At 40.1% G+C, this 21,206-nt stretch overlaps 1 protein-coding gene across 5 annotated transcripts in view; it reads left to right on the top strand.

Moving 5' to 3' along the window:
* The window catches only part of trappc8 (trafficking protein particle complex subunit 8), a 78,503-nt gene that overhangs the window by 41,130 nt on the left and 16,167 nt on the right, over nt 1–21,206 (top strand). For all 5 annotated transcript variants that reach the window (XM_067417119.1, XM_067417118.1, XM_067417117.1 and 2 more), the window contains 10 exons: nt 605–799; nt 6,282–6,448; nt 6,549–6,623; nt 6,716–6,809; nt 6,920–7,077; nt 10,227–10,660; nt 11,804–11,957; nt 15,365–15,461; nt 19,540–19,608; nt 19,850–19,908. In XM_067417119.1, the coding sequence (XP_067273220.1) occupies nt 605–799; nt 6,282–6,448; nt 6,549–6,623; nt 6,716–6,809; nt 6,920–7,077; nt 10,227–10,660; nt 11,804–11,957; nt 15,365–15,461; nt 19,540–19,608; nt 19,850–19,908 (1,502 nt within the window). The remainder of the gene's footprint in view (nt 1–604; nt 800–6,281; nt 6,449–6,548; nt 6,624–6,715; nt 6,810–6,919; nt 7,078–10,226; nt 10,661–11,803; nt 11,958–15,364; nt 15,462–19,539; nt 19,609–19,849; nt 19,909–21,206) is intronic.

The raw sequence follows: 21,206 nt of genomic DNA, 5'->3' as shown, positions 1-21,206 counted from the left end.
GGAGTGATTGTTACCCAACGCGCGGGTCGTGGGCAACGGGACTTTTATTATGATGGGACACTGTTGCCGGCACCTTTTCCGCTTTTTCCGTCATGAGTATGAGGTAATGCAGCTCTGTTTAGCATATTAGATACATTTAAGTGATTGAAATTATGACGTTACTTTGTGCATTCGCTCAGTGGCTGCTGTGACACTTGTTCACACTGCGAAGAGTAAAGCGTTTCTGCCAAATAAAACGTCACGGCTCCTTGGTAAAAATAGCAATTTTTTTAGAATTTACAAATAGTTGGAAACATTTGGGATATTGTAAGAGCTCAACTGAGCAGAATATATAGCATTGGCCTAGTGGTTTTTGGATATTTTACTGCTTAACTCCGACATAGTGCACCTTTAATACATTTTGTGTAGATATTGTCTACTTTTTATGAATACAGGCCTTTAAGCAATTTAAACAAGCAAAATAGGGGTCAATAATGATGGCCAGGGAAACTTTTATTTAAACATCCATATCATTAGCTTAAATTCTAGATATGTATGCCCATTTTATTTGGTATTGTAGTGTGTAATCGGTTGCATTTTGCATCTCTGACTTGTGTTTCAACAGGCGAGAAACAGGCTGCAACGCATGTCTCTTTGGACCAGGAGTTTGACCGTGATCTTTCCCAACTGTGGAGGGAGTTGGAGGAGCGGGTCGTCGCCGTGGCGAACAGAGGAGCGGTGCCCGTCACCTTCCAGCCCTCTCAGTGCTGCCTGAACAGTCAGACGGACAACCTCAGATACCCCCTCGCTGTGGTGGAGGGTATGTTTTCCCTCCTCCATCTGCTTTTTAAGGAGATCCAAATTTTGATTTTTAACACATTGCCATTCCTTTTATTGCTCCATTTACACAAACTCTTGGTTTCTGTTGAGGTATTGATGCACTTAAGTGGCTTCATTATTCCGTTTGATGCCTTCCGGGGCTTCTTTTTGGGTTTATTAGTGAATTTTTAATTGAACTAAAATCAATTATTCACCATTTGCTTTCCTCTTTAATTTGTGAAATCTGTAGAAACTGACTGTTCCTATGAGAGCTAATGAAGCTGAGAGACCCTTGCATGGATTTGACCCGGTTGGATGATCTCACTGCCCTGTTAGTAGAATATTCAGTAGTGCAAATGAGACATGTATTGATCATAGAACTATGTTATTATCATAATGGATGTGTCATTCACCTCTCAGCACCCCCTAGCAAGAGTGGGAGATTATAGAGGAACAGGAAAAACCTGCAAACACCCTTTGATGTGCCATGTTCCTACTTTTTTTTTTTCCTTATTAACAATTATTTCAGCAGCAAAGCGCATCAAATGACACTCATTGTAAACACTCTGGCAATGTGCTCTCTGGGAATCTTAATTTAAAAAAAAATAAAGACAAGGTAATAGGGCTGGGCGATATGGCGATATTATCATATATCGACGATGTCTCGCAAATATCTCGATATCGATAACAGTCAGTGTTATCAGATGATAATCGACATCATAAAAATGACGACTGATAAACTCACAGGACATTGCGTTGCCAAATACATTATAAATAGTAGTTACCATACACTCACCTTTTTAGTGTTTTTGATGCATAACTACAGTAGCCTATATGTGTTAAAGCAAAACAATGAATTATGGATAAGACGTTGGTTGTGTTTTCAGTATACACGCGCAAAGAAAAGCACATTGGCTTGGTTAAATGTTTTAAAACGCTCTAAAAATATTATTGGCTATTAGGCTAAATTATAAATATTATAGCCTATTAATAATATAAACATTAATCAAACATGGAAACCTGAAAAACATTTAAAATAGCCTACTAACGCTAAAAATAAAACGAGAGAGAAACCTTTGGGGGGGAAAAAGGAAAAAAAAATAGCTCAACCTTAAACGGTTGAAAATGTGTATAAAAGCTAACCATAGGCCTGTATTTTAAATACTATAAAATAAAGGTGTTAGAATAAAATTATTAAAATATAAATAATGAAAGAAAAATATATTAAAGTGATGTAAAAATGCGCGTTAAACTCACAGCTCGTGCAGTGATGGAGCGCAGTATTCTGAACAGAAACGCATGAGCTGTGTGAACACTGCACTTTGCTTAAAGGTGCACTATGGAGCTTTCCGTCCACTAGAGGGCGCCTATTCAAAACAAATCGTGGTTTGATGACGCATTGTGTGAGAGCAGCATCTTGGGAGATGTGGTCTTCTCATCACAGCCGGTGGAAAATAGGACTCGGGCAGAAATCACGTTCATGCATGCGGTTATTAACGTTACTGTAGTCTAAAGCAGAGCAGGACCGAGTGTTATGGACCTGAGCACAGCTGCTGGAGCGATTGTTAAACAAATACCCGCCTCGCAAATACCGGGACTTTTATTATGAAGGGACGGGAGACATTCGCCGGGCGCCTGCACAGATCCGCTCTTCCGGTTATGATTTTGAGGTAATGCTGCTCTGTTTATCATATTAGATACATTTAAGTGTGTTCAAAACGATGTTATGACTTTACTCTGTGCGTTAACTTGTTCACACTGCTAAGAGTAAAGCGCTCGTGCCAAATAAAAGCCGAAACCGAGGGTAAAGCAGATATGACGCAATTGACAGGCGACTCCCTCAAATGCAATGTTAAAACGTCCCAGTCCTTAGTTAAAATAGCAATTTTCTCACAATTTACAAATAGTTGGAAACTTCTGGGATATTGTAGGTACTCAACTGAACAAAATATATAACACTGGCCTAGTGGTTTTTGGATATTTTACTGCAAAAATACTACATAGTTCACCTTTAATTAAATATTAATATTTTTGTTTCGAATCGTTTCGTTTAAAAGTGGACATTTTAAGCTTTTTATACGCATATTTCTCATGTCTGTGAGGCAAGTAGCCTGCTGCGGTTTATTTATGAGACGCGCTCCAGTTCATAAGCAATAAAATAGATCACTCCGGCGGCTTTGACACGATTAATGTCTGCTATTTGCTTATTATTTATTAAACCCAGGCAATTGGCCAAAGAAAACTGTATTAAAATGAAGATACAGTTTAAGCAAAACGAAAGAATGCTTTCTACAAAACAAAACTTAATATTAAACTAAATATAACCACCAAAATCATTTTCGACTCACTCGCATCTTTGCACTTATCATAATCAGATGAAATTTAAAAATACTATTATAATAGGCCTATTCAAACATAATATGCAAAAAGAAAGAAGACAAACATTGTTTAATGGCTACAACAAAGTGAGCTACAGATAAATGTCTGAGCTGGATTTAATTATTTTACAGGTGAGCGGTTCATGAGCGCAGATTATTGAGCTGAGTCAAGCGAAGTCAGCTTTATTTATATAGTTCTTGACTTTTACAATGACGATTGTTTCAAAGCAGCTTCACAGTGTTGAACAGGACAATATTGCAGCAAAATTTGATTTGGCTGTACAGTCGCTCTGGGAAAACAGTGATGTTATCAGCTTATTTCATTAGTTTTAACATGAGTCACACCGGTCCGCTTCGCTCATTACAGGCTCGTTCTCATAATTACAGTTAATGTGTCGGGCCGGGGAAGGCTCGGACTCAACGCGCACAGGCTCCGGTAGGGTCGGGCTTGATTTTTTGAGCACGATCTAAGCTCTAATTGACATTTAAGGTGTCATTGCTGCTCGACCACATATCCGTCGTCTTTGAGAAGCGGCTGCAGAGCGGGGCTCAAATGAGGCCGCTACTGCAGAGTGGTGTATGTGGATATGGCTGCGGAAATTAGTGGTCTGCGCATCTTTAACCTTCACTTTCTTTCTTTTTTTTTTGCACAGCCTGCAGATAGCCGCTGTTGGATTTGCTGGTTCACCATTTGCATTTGGTTTAAATCCATAATACTGGAAAATTACTGATGTACATCTTTTCTTGGATATTTTCGCCGTTGTCCTCCATTTTATGCCTGGAAAATTTTGTGGCGCGCGCAGGGGAGTGGGCGGGATCATTGCGGAGTAGATAATATTATCGGATATCGTGATATTTTTGAAGGCGATTATCGCCCCCAAATTCACATATCGCCCAGCCCTACAAGGTAACTCTTGTTTTTATTGCTGTCAAAATTAACGCCTAATGCAAATTATAGCTTGCAAATAGTTTTTTTCAGTTTGATGTGTTAAAATATTTAACGCAGTTAAGCCAGCATCCGTTTTTCTATCATCCTTTGGGTAGTGTTACATTTATATCATCACGCTCTTATATTTATTCAAATGCTTTTAAACCATTTAAAGCGTTAGTTCACCCAAATATGAAAATTGCTATTATTAATTACTCAGCCTAATGCCGTTCGACACCCGTACGACCTCCATTCATCTTCGGAACACAAATGAAGATATTTTTGTTGAAATCCGATGGCTCAGAAAGGCCTCCATTGGCAACAATGTCATTTCCTCTCTCAAGACCCATAAAATGCACTAAAGGCGTCGTTACAAAGCCCATCTCACTACAGTGGCTCTAAAATAATGTTATGAAGCGACAAGAATAGTTTTTGTGCGCAAAAAAACTAAAAAACAACTTATACAGTGATGGGCCGATTTCAATCAGTGTATCGATTCATTATTCAGATCATGAATCAATACGCTGATTCATAACCGTTAAAATCTTTGTTTTGGAATTGGCCCATCACTATATGTTGTTATTTAGTTTTTTGCACACAAAAAATATTCTCGTTGCTTCATAGAATTATTTTAGAACCACTGTAGTGAGATGGGCTGTGTAACGACGTCTTTAGTGCCTTTTAGAGCAGCTGCCATGTAAATGTACAGATAAGCAGCTTCAAGGTCTTTTCAACCACACATTTCGTTATTTATGTTACAAACCTTTAAATAGCAGGAGGACAAATGTGTACTGGGCTAAAGTTCATAGTTTGGGTATGAACCAGTGGCGAGATAGAGCCTGTATTAATATTTAAAAAATGTCAAATATTGGCTAATATATCGGTTGACCACTGGCTATAATATAGGGTTTGAAAATATTTTTGCTGTGATTTAATCAAGCTTAATTGGAGATTAAAGACATTTGTAATGTTACAAAAGATTTCTTTTTCAGACATTTTTCAACATAAGTCAACTTTTTGTATGATAATAAGTAAATAATAGTATATAAAAATGATAACTCATAAGTATGCTTTTTGAAGGACACTGTGACACTGAAGTAATTATGCTGAATGTTTGTTAAAGCTTTGTCAACACCATAATAAATTACATTTTACCATATATTAAAATAGAAAATTGTACAATATTGGTATTTTACTGTAGCCTGACAAGCCAGACCCACATCAAGATGTTTGGTCTGGAAACTCACCATTGACGGGGCTCAATCCGAGGGGCGGGATAAACGGTTGTCTTTCAAACTCCCTCTGCACGCGATAGGATAGCGCTACAACCAACCAGAGCAACGAAGGTGAAACAGAGCTAGTTGATAGATTAAACATTCACCGTATCCGGTCAGCAAAACTCCGAACACATCTTCCCTTTTTAAGAATGACTTCAGTGCCGTTCATTGTTTTTTTTTTTAGAGAAAAGCTTAACTCCAAGTCTTCCAGAGTCGTGGTCAGAGCTGAAAGACCGCCGTTCACCAGTTTCTGTGTTTACTAGAAGCATGCAAACGCAACTCGGCCGTCGTCATTGTTAAGCCCCGCCCACCGACTCTATACACGATGTGATTGGCCCGGCAAGAGTTTGGTGATTACAGCTCAGAAGGGTATTGAGAGTTGCTAGACGACACTCGCGGGCAGATTAGATTTGCTTCCGCTAGGGTGCGTCTAGAGTTCTAGGCTAATTTTACTGTAATTTTGGGTCAAATAAATGCAGCGTCTAAACTCTAAAAAAAAATCTTACTGGCCCCAAACTTTTGAATAGTATTGTATATTTGATCATTTATTTTGTAATTTCTCATCATTCAGGCCTAAACTACAAATGATCAGATTTTTTTGAATAATTTATTAATAACAATTACAGAAAATGGTATTTTAAGAACTTTAAAAATAAACAAAGCAATTGTCACACAAACCTATTATAATAAATATATTTGTAATATAAGTATATTTGTGCATATTAATTTAAACTTGTGTGTGATGGTATCAAGCTTCAGGACAGCCGTTAGCATTTTTACTGTATCAGCTCACCTGGAACATCCTCAGATCCTGAGTCATGTATTGTTCTCCTTCCACATCCTTTTCTGTTATGTAATTTGCTATTAATGCATTGGCTTCTTTCTCATTTTGTGTCACAGAACCCATGATTGTGGAGGTGGTTTTCCGTAACCCTTTGAAGGTTCCCCTGGCTCTGTCGGCTCTATCTCTGCTGTGGAAGTTTACTCTGAAAGACTTCTCAGGCCCTCAGGGTGGCACAACCGGAGAAACCATCACCAATGAGAAAGAAGCAGCGTATTTGACAGAAGTAAGTCTGTTAATCGTCTCTCAGTTCATCGTGCCTGAGGCATCCAGCTTTGAGTTTCTCATCAGTTTGATTAACTTTTCTACATTTGAATCCGTTCCAGACCACGGCCCTCAATGACATCATTGAAACGCAAGTCATTCCTGAGTTCACCATAAGTCCAGAAGAGACCAAAGTGGTTCGAGCATCTTTTTCACTTCTCTATCCCCCTCTAGTCTCTCTTTTTCCCCATCACTTTAACAGAAATGTCTCTCTCTCTCGCTTTCTCAGGCTCGTTTGAAGCTGCTTCCTCGTAAGACCGGAGAGTTGCATGTTCTCGGGGTGGTGTACAACCTGGACACTGGAGAAGTGGGCAACAGTGAAGGTTTAACAAAATTTCACATTCTTTGACATACATGTAAACACAGAAGCCATCAGTTAATGTAATATATGTGATGTAACTCTAACTGTAGATGTGGTTGGTTTGTGCTGCAGACTCAGTGGCCGGTGATCTGATGTGTGTGCGTGGACAGCAGAATCTGGAGATCCAGGGGCCCAGACTCAATGTGACCAAAGAAGAAAAGACTTCCATCAGATATGGACCAGACCGCCGCCTGGACCCCATTATCACCCCTCCTATGCCCTTACTGGAGGTGTGTTTGAGTCAATCAAAGCTTGTCTTTTGAAGTGCCTAGTATTTATTGTCTCCTACAATAGGTTTACATGCATCCAAGGTGTCAAAAAAATTATCTCATGATGTTAATCTCCCGTTCCATCACATCCCAAAGGTGCTCGATTGGATTGGGATCTGTTGATTGTAGAGCTTTGTGACATGATGTGTTGAGTATACTGTGGTTATAAAGGGAAGGACATGTTCCGCAACAAAACTCATGTAGGCTGTGGCATTTAAACGATCGTCAATTGACCGTTTGCAAAGACCCACCCCCTTTAGTTACTGTTTCTATGTCCAACAAGCTATGGTGCTCTGACACCACACATCATGTTCTCACGCAGTGAAAAACACATTGCAGAGCAAAAAGAAGACACTGACAATGGACAGAGCAGTGTTAGGGGTTAACAGTATATGACCCAAAACCAGTAGTGAAAAGTAAAGACCAAGAGTCAGGAGTGCAATTAATTAAAAGAAAAATGTTCTGAAGAATAGTTTGCAGATTCATCTGCAGAAGCCAGCTTCAAGTCTCACAAGGAGTTCGTAGGCCACTCTCCCCTTCTCTTCGTACCGCACATACAATTGTCCCAACTGTTTTCAAGGTCTATCCACATCATTACTGCAAGGTGGATGATTCTGATTGGGTCAGAGAAAATGAAGTCATAGTAAATTTCCACACATTATAAGTTAATCAGATGCAGGTGTTCATAGATGTGTTACTTGTTGATGCTTTCACCCCAGAATTAGGCCTGTAGTGACCTTCCAGGTCTGGGGCAGGCGCCATCTTGTCCAGAACAACAAGTCCACCCATCTCTTAGGATGTCCATTCTCAACACTCAACACTGTAACACAGAATATTGCGCACATACAAAGATACACAGTCTCTCCAAGGTTGGAGCTGATTAAGGTCCGGAGCTGATTAAGGTCCATCTAGAATGTTCCCCAAAACATACTGATAACGTGCTTTCTCTCAGTGAGAGGTACAGATGGTAGTACAGGCAATAGTCATTCAAATCTTTATTGTTTCAGTAAAAGGAAATATAAAATTAATAAAAAATACATGAAATGAAAGACAAATCCATATTACATATCTGGAAGCCGGGCTAAGTGAGCATGCACTGTTACTGCACTTCTGGCATGTTAGGGGTGTGTGATACCTACAAAATCTAAACACACAACACCTTGTTGCTATCAAGCGTTTAGTGACGCATCACACGTATCTAGGCCAGACCCTCAGTCACTCTTCAGAAACCAAATACACACTTTAGAAAACAAGAAACAATCAGTGGGTTCTCTTAAGCAAAATCATAACTGGAAAGAATCATTAAAAATCATCATAATAATAAAGGAGGATAAATATTGATTTAAGGCTTTGATTATGAATTTAATTAAGATGCATATATAGGTGTGTATATGTACAGTGGGTATGGAAAGTATTCAGACCTCCCTTAATTTTTATATTGCAGCCATTTGCGAAAATAATTTAAGTTTTTTTTTTCCTCATTAATGTACACACAGCACCCCATATTGACAGAAAACCACAGAATTGTTGACATTTTTGCAGATTTATTAAAAAAAGAAATATCCAATATCAATAAAATATCACATGGTCCTAAGTATTTAGACCCTTTGCTCAGTATTTAGTAGAAGCACCCTTTTGATCTAATACAGCCATGAGTCTTTTTGGGAAAGATGTAACAAGTTTTTCACACCTGGATTTGGGGATCCTCTGCCATTCCTCCTTCTTGCAGATCCTCTCCAGTTCTGTCAGGCTGGATGGTAAACGTTGGTGGACAGCCATTTTAAGGTCTCTCCAGAGATGCTCAATTGGGTGTAAGTCAGGGCTCTGGCTGCACCATTCAAGAACAGTCAGAGTTTTTATGAAACCATTCCTTCGTTATTTTAGCTTTGTGCTTAGGGTCATTGTCTTGTTGGAAGGTGAACCTGCGGCCCAGTCTGAGGTCTTGAGCACTCTAGAGAAGGTTTTTGTCCAGGATATCCCTGTTATTGGTAACATACATCTTTCCCTCAAATGCAACCAGTCGTCCTGTCCATGGAGCTGAAAAACACCCCCACAGCATGATGCTGCCACCACCATGCTTCACTGTTGGGACTGTATCGGACACGTGATCAGCAGTGCCTTGTTTTCTCCATGCATATCGCTTAGAATTAAGGGTAAAAAGTCTCAAAAAACTCAAATGTTGAGTTCTTCAGGTGTTTTTTTTTTAGTAAATAATTTAAGTTTTTAACTCCATGCAGGCTTTCATGTGTCTTGCATTGAGGAGAGGCTTCCGTCGAGCCACTCTGCCATAAAGCTCTGACCGGTGGAGGGCTTCAATGATGGTTGACTTTCTACAACTCTTTTCCATCTCCCGAAAGGGATCTTTGTGTTCTTCCTTACCTCTCTCACCAAGGCTCTTCTCCCCCGATAGCTCAGTTTGGCCGTACGGCCAGCTCTAGGAAGGTCAAACGTCTTCCATTTAAGGATTATGGAGGCCACTGTTCTCTTAGGAGCCTTAAGTACAGCAGAAATGTTTTTGTAACCTTGGCAAGATCTATGACTTGCCACGATTCTGTCCGTGAGCTGCTCAGGCATTTCATTTGACCTCATGATTCTCATTTGCTCTGACATGCACTGTGAACTGTAAGGTCTTATTTAGACAGGTGTGCGGCTTTCCTAATCAAGTCCAATCAGTATAATCAAACACAGCTGGACTCAAATGAAGGTCTAGAAACATCTCAAGGATGATCAGAAGAAATGGACAACAAACCTGGTTCAAATATATGAGTGTCACAGCAAAGGGTCTAAATACTTAGGACCATGTGATATTTCAGTTTTTCTTTTGTAATAAATCTGGCAAAATGTCAACAATTCTGTTTTTCTGTCAATATGGGGTGCTGTGTGTATATTAATGAGAGAAAAATGAACTTTTGCAAATGGCTGCATTATAACACAGAAACATTTAAGGGGATCTGAATACTTTCTGTACCCCTGGTATAGTGTGTGTTTCTGTGTGTCTATGTGTGTGTGTGTGGTGGGAGTTAGGGTTAAGTGGCGGTTCTTTGTTTGTCTGAATTCTTGCATTAAACACTCGCCATGTAATTACTATTTCTCTTTCCTTTTCCACCCAGGTGTTTTTCATTAACTTCCCCACTGGTTTATTGTGTGGTGAGATCCGGAAAGCTTGGGTGGAGTTTGTGAACGTGAGTGCAGTCCCTCTCACTGGTCTTCGGGTGGCATCCACACACCCAGAGTTCTTCACATTTGGGGGTGCCGCCTCTGACCTCACCCCAGTGACCCCCACAGCAGCAGAGCACTGCTCCGCCTACAAGACTGTGTCCATGCCCCCGTCAGAGGCCACGGTGTCGCTCGTGTCACCAGCAGCATTCGGGGTCACCAGCAGTGACCGGCCGATGGTGGCGGAGATTCCCTTGTCGAGAGGTGTGTTGGGACCAGGGGAGGCATTACAGATCCCGCTGTGGCTCAGGGGGCCTGACCGAGAGGGTGTGCATGAAATCAACTTCCTGTTTTACTATGAGAGTACAGAGAAGACAGCCAAACTCAGGTACATGGCCATTTACACATTTATTAATTATGTACAATACAAATAACTGGGTTTGTTTGAGAAGGTTTCCTCAAGCAAGCGTGTAGCTGCTTTGACTGTATTCACTAAACTGTCATTTTGGAAAATATTGTTGGACTGTCATTAACTAACTTAAGTGCACCTTTTTCTTATATTGATTTTGCATTCTAGAAAATTAACTTCAACTAAGACTTTACGTGGTGGTAGTAGTTGCAACCTATTGTTTAAAGATGTGTGAATTTGTTGTTTGTTCACTGAAGCTTAAATGTACTAGGGCTGGGTAAAAATTTTAATAGATTCTCATTTTTACAAATTGATATCAATTCTTAAATCCCAAGAATCGAAAACAGTTTGATTGTTTTCTGTTTTCAGTTGATGAATGAACATTTTAGCATGTCTCCCATCCAATAAATCGCAATAATCTTTGTTACCATTGATATGTTTCCCATTTGTTGTACCTGATACATCCAAAATAATCGATGTTGAATCGAAATATAACCAATTTGCTAGCTTGTGAATTGAAATCAAATTGTGAAATTTGTCAATACCCAGCCCTAGTACATACACATTTTTGATTACTTAAAAAAAAAAAAAAAATATATATATATATATATATATATATGCGTTTTATGTCACACGGTTTATGAAATCATATATATATATATATATATATATATTTTTTTTTTTTTTTCATTTTTTTTTTTCAATCAATCATAAGACCAAAACAATACAAACCATACTATGCGTTATGAATATTTTGAATTAATAAAAATCTTCTATGAAATTTTATATATTTGAAGATATATTTTGTCATCGTTAGACAATACAAAATTGTTAGCATTAACAACAACAATAATTTATTTCTTAAACTTAACTTTTTCTGCACAGCGTTATTGAAGAGAAAATTATTATTTTTTAGTTTAATTTCCATTAATTGGCTCCTGTTGATGCTGAGCTGTTTTTGCACTGTTAAGTGGCTGATAATCAAACCTAAGCGCATACATTTCCATTTGGGAATTTGCTGTCTGAATTTAAAAAGACTAATTGACCTGTAACATCATTTAGTTTTTGAAAATTACCACACGAATTCCAGTGACTCATCTTTACTTCCTGTGAAACTTTTAGTCACAGGGTCCTTCGACACACGGTTTTCATCTGTGCAAGCCGCTCTCTCAGCATCAGAGCCACGGCCAGCCGCAGCAACACGCTGCACGGCAGAGGAAGGGAGGAGAAAAACGGCAGCATGCTGGTCTTTGTAGACGTGGAGAACATTAACACGGTAAGCTCATTCCCTCACACGGATGACCCATGCAGAGCTGCTGTTAATACTTTCTCTTCTTGCACGTCCTGATAAGCATAAACACTATGGCATTAGGGATGCACAGATATTATACATTTTAATATAGTAATACAATTTTAAACTATTATATTTAAATAAATTAAAAATAAATGTAAAAACTAAAATGAAGCATTTGGAGTGCTACATGTGAATTTAGACATCACACCATTTTAATGTACCGCATGAAAAATATTACTTTTAACAGTTTTATTAAATTGTTATTAGTGTTTTCAGTTTAGTCTTCAAGCAAGCATTTGATGACAGCATAGAAAATCTACATTTTAAAATAGGTTTATTGAGCGCACAAAATTAAATATGCAATATCTGTTGGTACTGATTATAAATAAATGTCTAATATTGGCCAATAACTTATTTAATGCGCACACATTTTATAGTTTCCTCCTAAACTCAACCTTACCTGTTAAGATAAACATCATAAGCAGGGCAGATATTTGGAAGAATGTTTGTAACCAAGTAGATTTCAAACATTTGTCCAAATATCTTCCTTTGTGCTTGGAAGTATACAGGTTTGGAACAACTTGGGCGTGAATAAACGATGACTCAATTTTTTATTTTTGGGTGAACTAAACCTTTAATTGTGAAATTACTACTTTATGAAATATATTAAAAACAAATAAAACTTTTTTTTCGTTGTAGTGATTAATCACAAAAAAGTTGTGATTTTTATTTATTTTTTATAGGGGTGTCCCCGACTAAGGATTTACACATTCTAATCAGAATTGTTGTATCTTTGATTGATTGACTGATAGTCGAATCATCTTAGTGTGTGTGAAGGGGTTGGAAGCGCCAACTGACAGCGAGCTGACAATGGCTTTCTTATTTAGGTTTAAATAAAAGTCAATGTGGTGGATAAACATTTGTAAAATGTTGCTCATAACATTTTAAAGCTGTGATGGAAATACAGAACATCACACAAATATATCAAATAACATTTTTATAAATAAACCTAGAAAAAACCTAAAAAAAAACTGCCCAGAGAGGAAAAGAACACTTTGAGTGCGTTTACATGCACGTTCTTAAGCCGATTGTGCCTAAAGGGGGTCGCACACCAGACACGAATCTCAGCGGAGCGTCACAGGAATCTCACACCGGACGTGAAGCTCAACGCCGCGTCGTAGGTATCTCACACCGGACGTGAAGCTCAGCGCCGCGTCGCAGGTATCTCACACCGGATGCGAAGCTCAGCGCCGCGTCTCAGGTATCTCACACCAGACGCGAAGCTCAGCGCCGCGTCGCAGGTATCTCACACCGGACGCGAAGCTCAGCGCCGCGTCTCAGGTATCTCACACCAGACGCGAAGCTCAGCGCCGCGTCTCAGGTATCTCACACTGGACGCGAAGCTCAGCGCCGCGTCTCAGGTATCTCACACCAGACGCGAAGCTCAGCGCCGCGTCTCAGGTATCTCACACCGGACGTGAAGCTCAACGCCGCGTCGTAGGTATCTCACACCGGACGTGAAGCTCAGCGCCGCGTCGCAGGTATCTCACACCGGATGCGAAGCTCAGCGCCGCGTCTCAGGTATCTCACACCAGACGCGAAGCTCAGCGCCGCGTCGCAGGTATCTCACACCGGACGCGAAGCTCAGCGCCGCGTCTCAGGTATCTCACACCAGACGCGAAGCTCAGCGCCGCGTCTCAGGTATCTCACACTGGACGCGAAGCTCAGCGCCGCGTCTCAGGTATCTCACACCAGACGCGAAGCTCAGCGCCGCGTCTCAGGTATCTCACACCGGACGCAAAGCTCAGCGCCGCGTCTTAGGTATTTTACACCAGACGCGAAGCTCAGCGCCGCGTCTCAGGTATCTCACACCAGACGCGAAGCTCAGCGCCGCGTCGCAGGTATCTCACACCGGACGCGAAGCTCAGCGCCGCGTCTCAGGTATCTCACACCAGACGCGAAGCTCAGCGCCGCGTCGCAGGTATCTCACACCGGACGCGAAGCTCAGCGCCGCGTCTCAGGTATCTCACACCAGACGCGAAGCTCAGCGCCGCGTCTCAGGTATCTCACACCGGACGCGAAGCTCAGCGCCACGTCTCAGGTATCTCACACCGAACGCGAAGTTCAGTGCCGCGTCTCGGGTATCTCACACCGGACGCGAAGCTCAGCGCCCCATCTCCGGTATCTCACACCAGACGCGCACATTATATATACGTGCAAGCTCAATGTTGTATCGACATCTGACAGTAGACCTGCACGATGGGTGGTATTTTGTAGCACAGGGTGAAATCAGTACATAGACAATTTGAGGGAAATATAAATTTAACATAAAACCTTGAAATTATGTTCTGTGTCGCGGCAGGATTTTAAACAACTTCCTAAATCGCCACGGACAGGTGCCGAATGCCGCCGCCGGTGTGCGTACACTCATTGAAAACGTGTTCAATTTTTAAAGACCTAGCGCAGCGCTGTGCTTCATGTCCCGAAGCTCAGCGCCCTTAAAGGGGTCGGACACTGGACTCGAAGCTCAGCGCCCTTAAAGGGGTCGGACACCGGACTCGAAGCTCAGCGCCCTTAAAGGGGTCGGACACTGGACTCGAAGCTCAGTGCCCTTAAAGGGGTCGGACACCGGACTCGAAGCTCAGCGCCCTTAAAGGGGTCAGACACCGGACTCGAAGCTCAGCGCCCTTACGCCGCATTCACACGGGGCTTGGGCATTAACGCTTGAGAGAGGGCGTGGCTCAAGCTTGGCGCTGATGCGACCGCAGCCAATTACACGTCTGCTCTAGGGTTGCATGAACGCAGTTGGCTAGCATCTGCTCTAGGGTATTTGCATAGGGTGATCTGATTGGATGACGCCTGTATTGGTGCTTGAAAAGTTGAGAAATCTTCAACTTCTTCCGCTTGCAACGCGAGTGAAGCGACTCGACGGAACCCACAATTCAGTTCGGCAATGCATGATGTCACCCATTCAAAGTAAATGAGAAGCGTTAACAACGCCCGTGTGAATGCGGCGTTAAAGGGGTCGCACACCCGCGAAGATTCGACTGTGAGATCGGTTGTCGAATCCGGCTCCGGATTCGATGCATTCGGGGTCACCCCTAGATTTTTGTATAGCTTTTTTATCGATTGACATTGACAGCACTTATTATATTATATAAATTATTAAAATGTATTATATTTATTATATTAATTTTATTTTAATAATTATATTTTATTTAAATTTATGATTTAGTTTTATTTGATTAGCATATTATCACAGTCTCCTCCCATTCATCTGTGTTCTGAGTTGATTTCTCTGTGGAGATCAGTTTAATCTCATATTCTGCACGTTTTGTGTTTGTGTTGCTATGAATCTCTCTCTCTCCCGCTCTCTCTCGCTCTCTCAGTGTGAAGCAGGTGTTCGTGAATTCCATATAGTTCAGGTGTCCAGCAGCAGTAGGCAATGGAGACTGCACAAGTGCATCAACCCTGTGGAAGACAAAGGTAAGAATCCGCTAGAATATTTTGGAAATATGCACTTAGTCGTTTAGCGGTCACTCTTATATCTCCCTCAGCCACCTGGGGTTAAGTATTTTGCTCAACATTGCATGATGGACTGTGGACCGCTCCTTTAAAGGAAGTAGTTCACCCAAGCATCAATTCTGGCTCCCAAATCATATGTTTTATCTTTCATCCAACACAAAAGGAGATGTGTTGTAAAATGTCCACACTAGGAATGTTCAAAAGCAAATGAAAGCGATCCTTCATATATATATATATATATATATATATATATATATATATATATATATATATATATGGATTTATCACTTTTTAATACTTTTTAAAACCCTGCGGACACCATGATATAAATTAGTTTGTTTTTTACTCGTCTTTTCCTCGTCCCATCTTGATCTCGGGATAATCATACTTTTGATTCTTCTCCTTTGCACTTATCAGAGTATTTTTATAGTTACTATGGATACAGTGACTGCATTCAAGTGCTGAAGATAACTGGTCCTGCTGGCAGAGATAATGATGATGGTGAAATTGTGTCTGTGTGTATGATTGCATGTGCAGATATTTCTTCTAAGGTTTTGCAGAATAATCACCCAGAAACCCAGAGTTATTTATTTAGAAATTGATGCAAATTTGTTTTCTTCTTCTGACTGTTAAAAAAATGTGCTGCCAGATTAGTAGGACAAAATAATTTAAAGGGTTAGTTCACCCAAAACTAATTTCTTCAATGAGCTCATTGTTTCTGCCCTAAATTAATACATTGTTTATGTATACATTTCTGAAATCCATAACTTGGACACAGTCACCTCTGATAACAAATCACTCTAAACTGTAATGTAGATGCATCAATTTTCTCCAAAGCTGCTTTGGAACGATAAGTATTGTGAAAAGCGCTAGACAATTAAATGTTAATTGTGAGCTTCCACAAGAGGTTTTTTCTCGCGCCTCAAGCAGGTTCGGTTGAGCTTCTGTTTATGTTCGCTGATCAATGTTGACATGTTTTGACAGGAAGGTTTTGAATGAACTATACCATTAATCTCATATTTCTATACAATTTTATATTATAAACAAAATGAAATGTTATCAAATTTGTTCCTTTGAAACTTCACACAAAAGTGCTGTGTAAAGAGCGATCTGCCAACTTCCAAACCGCCAGCACTGTGAATATTGACGAAGAGGAACTTGATTGCATGCCAGTAGGGCAGACAAAGTATCAAAAGAAGCTGGGAACGGGAACAAACACACGACGATACACTCCGTGACCAGCAGCCCTTAAGTGGTCCATTGAAAGTGGTTTAAATCTGCATTTGTGTTGAGTCAATACCTGCTTCTACCCTTGAGAGTATAAGCTGAGAGTGATGCAGCAGTTCTGAAAGGCTGAGATGAAATTAAGTCACGTTTAAAGTGCACAAAACATGCAGGCACATGCATTTTAGTGGCTTGCGAATTGAATCTTGAGCATACGCTGTTTTCATAGCTTCAGATTGGTAAATACATTTACTGATGTGATTTGTGAAAATATGTGGATATGCATTCATGGCTTCAAAACAATGCATCTTTAAACACTTCCAAGGCTAAACTGGTGTATGGTTGTTGTGTGAACTTGAAAAATCAGCCTTTTGTCTCAAAGAAACCCAGTGGCTTGTGTTTTTTTAACAGTATTTATGTTTACCCTGAAAGCCTTTTGGAAGTTCTTTAATTCAGTAGTTTTAATTAATGGATATGTCTGATGGAAGAGAGAGTGACTTTAACCTGAAGAGATGATGGACCTACGGCTACAAACAAATAATGAATATTCCCTTCATTTTAGTCTTGGAATATTTTATTTTTGAAAGAAAAAAAGGATTAAGACATGAAAGCACCCCGAGCATCATTGGATTGAAAGATCTTGAGTTCTGAAGATCTGAAAGTTTGATCTGTTTTTTTGCTTCTAACATTTAAATTGTTAGTTCACCACAAAAAAAAAACAACAATTCTGTCATTTACTTGCGCTTGTCATTCAGAACCAATAAGACTTTTGTTCATCTACAAAACAAATATTTTTTGAATTTTTATTTAAATTTATTTTCAAAATGGGATTTCTGTCTCTCCACTGAAGTTACCAAAACTTTGGTACTTCAAAAAAGTACATACAGATATTGTGGTTTAATTGTAGTCTTCTGAAGAGGCACGTTCACTTTATAAGAAGAACAGATTTAATTTAGGCTTTTATTCTCAAATTTGCACATGCATAGACCACAAGATCAGGCATAATATTATGACCTCTGACAGGTGAACTGAAGAACATTGATTATCTCTTCATCACAGCACCCATTAGTGGGTGTTCACAAAATGTTCACTTACTGCCTAAAATATCCCATATTAGGCATCAAGTGAACATTTTTTCATCAAAGTTGATGTGTTAGAAGCAGGAAAAATGGGCAAGAGTAGAGATTTGAGCGAGTTTGACCAAATCATGATGGCTAGACGACCAAAACTGCAGCTCTTGTGGGGTTTTCCCGGTCTGCAGTGATCAGTTTCTATCAAAAGTGGTCCAAGGAAGGAACAGTGGTGAACCGGTGACAGTGTCATGAGCGGCCAAGGCTCATTGATGCATCCATGTGGTTCTGATAGAAAGGTGTCACAATACACAGTGCATCGCAGTTTGTTGCGTATAGGGCTGCATAGCCTGCAGACCAGGGTGCCCATGCCACCGCTGAAAGCGCCAACAGTGGGCATGTGAGCATCAGAACCAGACGACGGAGCAATGAAAGAAGGTGGCCTCGTCTGATGAATCACATTTTCTTTTACTTGTTGTGGATGGGCAGGTGCGTGTGTGTCGCTTAATGTTATATCACATGGCACCGGGGTGCACTTTAGGAAGAAGGCAAGCCAGCGTAGTACCAGTGTGATGCTTTGGGCAATGTACAGGACTCAAAGGTTCTACTGCTAACATCTTGGTGCATGATACCACAACACACCTTCAGGGGTCTCTCTAGTGGCGTCCATGCCTCGACAGGTCAGGGTGGCATCAAAAGGGGGACCAACACAATATTAGGTCATAATGTTATTGTATGCCTGATTGATGTATGGTAATCAGAGGCTCAAACATGCTTGCTTGATCCTCGATCCAATAAGGTTTGTTCACAAAAATGTTGAAAGAATATAAAATATTTTCATTCGTGCCCCAGATATGAACGGAAGTCTTATGGGTTTGGTACGACATTTCATCAACGTTTCAATTCCATGACCTGCTTTCTTTTGTGGAACGCAAAAAGACTTCTGAAATCATACAATAACTTAATGTTAGAAAATTCTAGTTTAGTTCTGGTCACTGAAATCTTATCTATCTTGTATATCTCATTCACGTGTGTCCGTATGTTCGAATTTTGTACATCAATTAGAAGAGAAAATACCAATGGCGTTTAGGTTCAATACATGCTACTTAGCACGACAAATCACGCAATATGCAAAAACATTAATGAGATTTAAGAGCTATGACAGAAAATATCTGTAAATAATGAATTTTTGGTCTGTTAAGGCCTTAAAATCGAAGCATTAACTGCTGTCTTTCAGGATTTGGAGCATTACTGCATTTAGTTTCAGGAATTCTGTTCGGTCGCGAGCCAAAACATCGGCACACTGGAGAGTTGCTTTAATAGTAGAAACTGAAATTATAAAGGTATATCAAACTTTTTTTTTTTACCCTGAAGCAAAAAGTGGAAAAAAAACTTCTTCTCAGTGAGTAAATTGAGGCCTTTGCACACAAAACTATCATGTGGCTTATGAAAAAAATGCTGAATATTTTCTTCAAGATGCTCTAATGTCTGCCTAATTAAAACTTGTCCTTTGAAGCAATAATTTAAAAAAAGAAAGAAAGAAAAAAACAAGGAAAACTTTTGAAGTGCCCTTCATTCATCAATGCACTTTGAAATTCTGAACTTGCTTAATTAACTGGCCTTGACATCTAAACTCTTTGTGTATGGGCCCCATGATGTGGGAGCATCAAAAAGAAAGAGTTTCTGAGAATAAGTGGATGAACACTCCTTTTCTTTCTTGTCTTTTCGTTCATTTCATGCTGCAGACTCTAAGCTGGCCAGCAGGGAGAGGGGGAAGCTGTGTTTTAAAGCCACCAGATGCAGACCAGAGGAAGGTATACACAAACCCTCACAGCATCAAATTCTGAAATGCACATTAAAAACTCGGTGGAGGTGAACAATTAGTTTATTCTGTAAGACGACGTGCATGAACTTAGAATCACATTTGCCAAATAAATTCCTAGATGTGACTTTGCATCCACAATCACAGCTGCTCTTTACTAATGAAATCACGGAACACTGTTGTTAACACATTGATGTTTGAACATGCTGACTTTTTTGTTCTTGATGTCTAAGCTACCTCAGATGCAGCAGAAAAATACACCTTTGCTGACCTAAACCTTGGGAATGAACAAGTAAGAAAGCACTTTTGTTCTCAGTACTAGTTCAGTCAATCGTGTTTGATTAAATTTTAGTGAATTAATAGATGCAATGCATGTAACGTCACTGTCAGCTGGACAGACTGTGGTTACACCCCACTGAGTGGCAAAAAGACTGGGAGGCAGCACTGGTTTACAGCATGAATGCACCGAAAACATTTACGCTGGGGGGGTGGGGAGACTTCTCCATGGACATCGCTGTTCCGAACTTGAGACGAACTTGATAATAGCCTGCAATTTTCTCACTGAAACCACTGCCACCTGCTGCTGCTTCTGCTTTTAGAGGGAAAAGCTGCCCATAACTGCTTGTCTATGAGCTGTAATACTCGTAATCCCTTGTAAGAATTCGTAATAATAGCATATTATTATTAGCGAAAAGAAGCTAGCAAAAGATCCAGTGTGTATCTGTATTTGCACTCGTCGAATTACATTTCCAACATGTTTTCGTTTTGGTGAGTAATGTAGCCAATCACAGGCATGTTTGTAGATTTCTAGAACGCAATAGGCCAATCACAGGTGTTGAATTTGGAATCCACTTGATCCGCTTGAGTTTTTGTCCAGGTGCTGAGTTCAGTTAACGCGCTGATCCTCTGTAAGTGAAGACATTGTAAAAATAAGAGATTCATTGTATACCAGCTGCACTTTTTAATATGGCGGAACTTTGTGAGATTGTGTTTATTGAGTGAGGGACAGCTTTTAGTGATTATAAAGGCAGCGCTCTTTGCATGATGTGTAGGCTATATATATATTCTATATTTTTTAATATATAATATAAAGAATATAGTAGTATAATAATAGTATAATATAGAATTTGAATAAAACTTTCGTTTTCCATTCTTGACAAGCGGCCACATACACGCTTGAATGACCCATCCGATTTACTCGAAAAATGGGATGACTGACAGTTACAAAAAATTTTGAAATCACTCTCATAAAAATGTCAGGAAAACATGATTCCTGGCTGCATGTCAATATCCATGGATCACTGAATCTTTGGTAAGTTATACGGAAAACTATATCGAGCCCAACCTTTAGTTTAAACTGATAATCGTTTGCTCTACTCGCATTTTCCTCTATCTTCAGACACGCAGCAGCTCCTCTGCCACTCAGCCCCGGCTGAGGGGGCGTGTTCCGGCGGGAAAGTGACGTCGATGTATACCCTCTATTCATCACTGATTGATTCATCCCGTCTGGCAGATGGTTAACTCAATATTAGCACTTGAGCACTGCACTAAAAGACTAAAGTGCCCACTAATGGCACTCTTTTCGTGAAC

The sequence above is a fragment of the Pseudorasbora parva genome, chromosome 15 (genome assembly GCF_024679245.1).
Source record: "Pseudorasbora parva isolate DD20220531a chromosome 15, ASM2467924v1, whole genome shotgun sequence".
NCBI classification, from domain to species: Eukaryota; Metazoa; Chordata; class Actinopteri; order Cypriniformes; family Gobionidae; genus Pseudorasbora; species Pseudorasbora parva.
The sequence above is the reverse complement of the archived record's forward strand: the minus strand, read 5'-3'. Positions and strand labels throughout refer to the sequence as shown.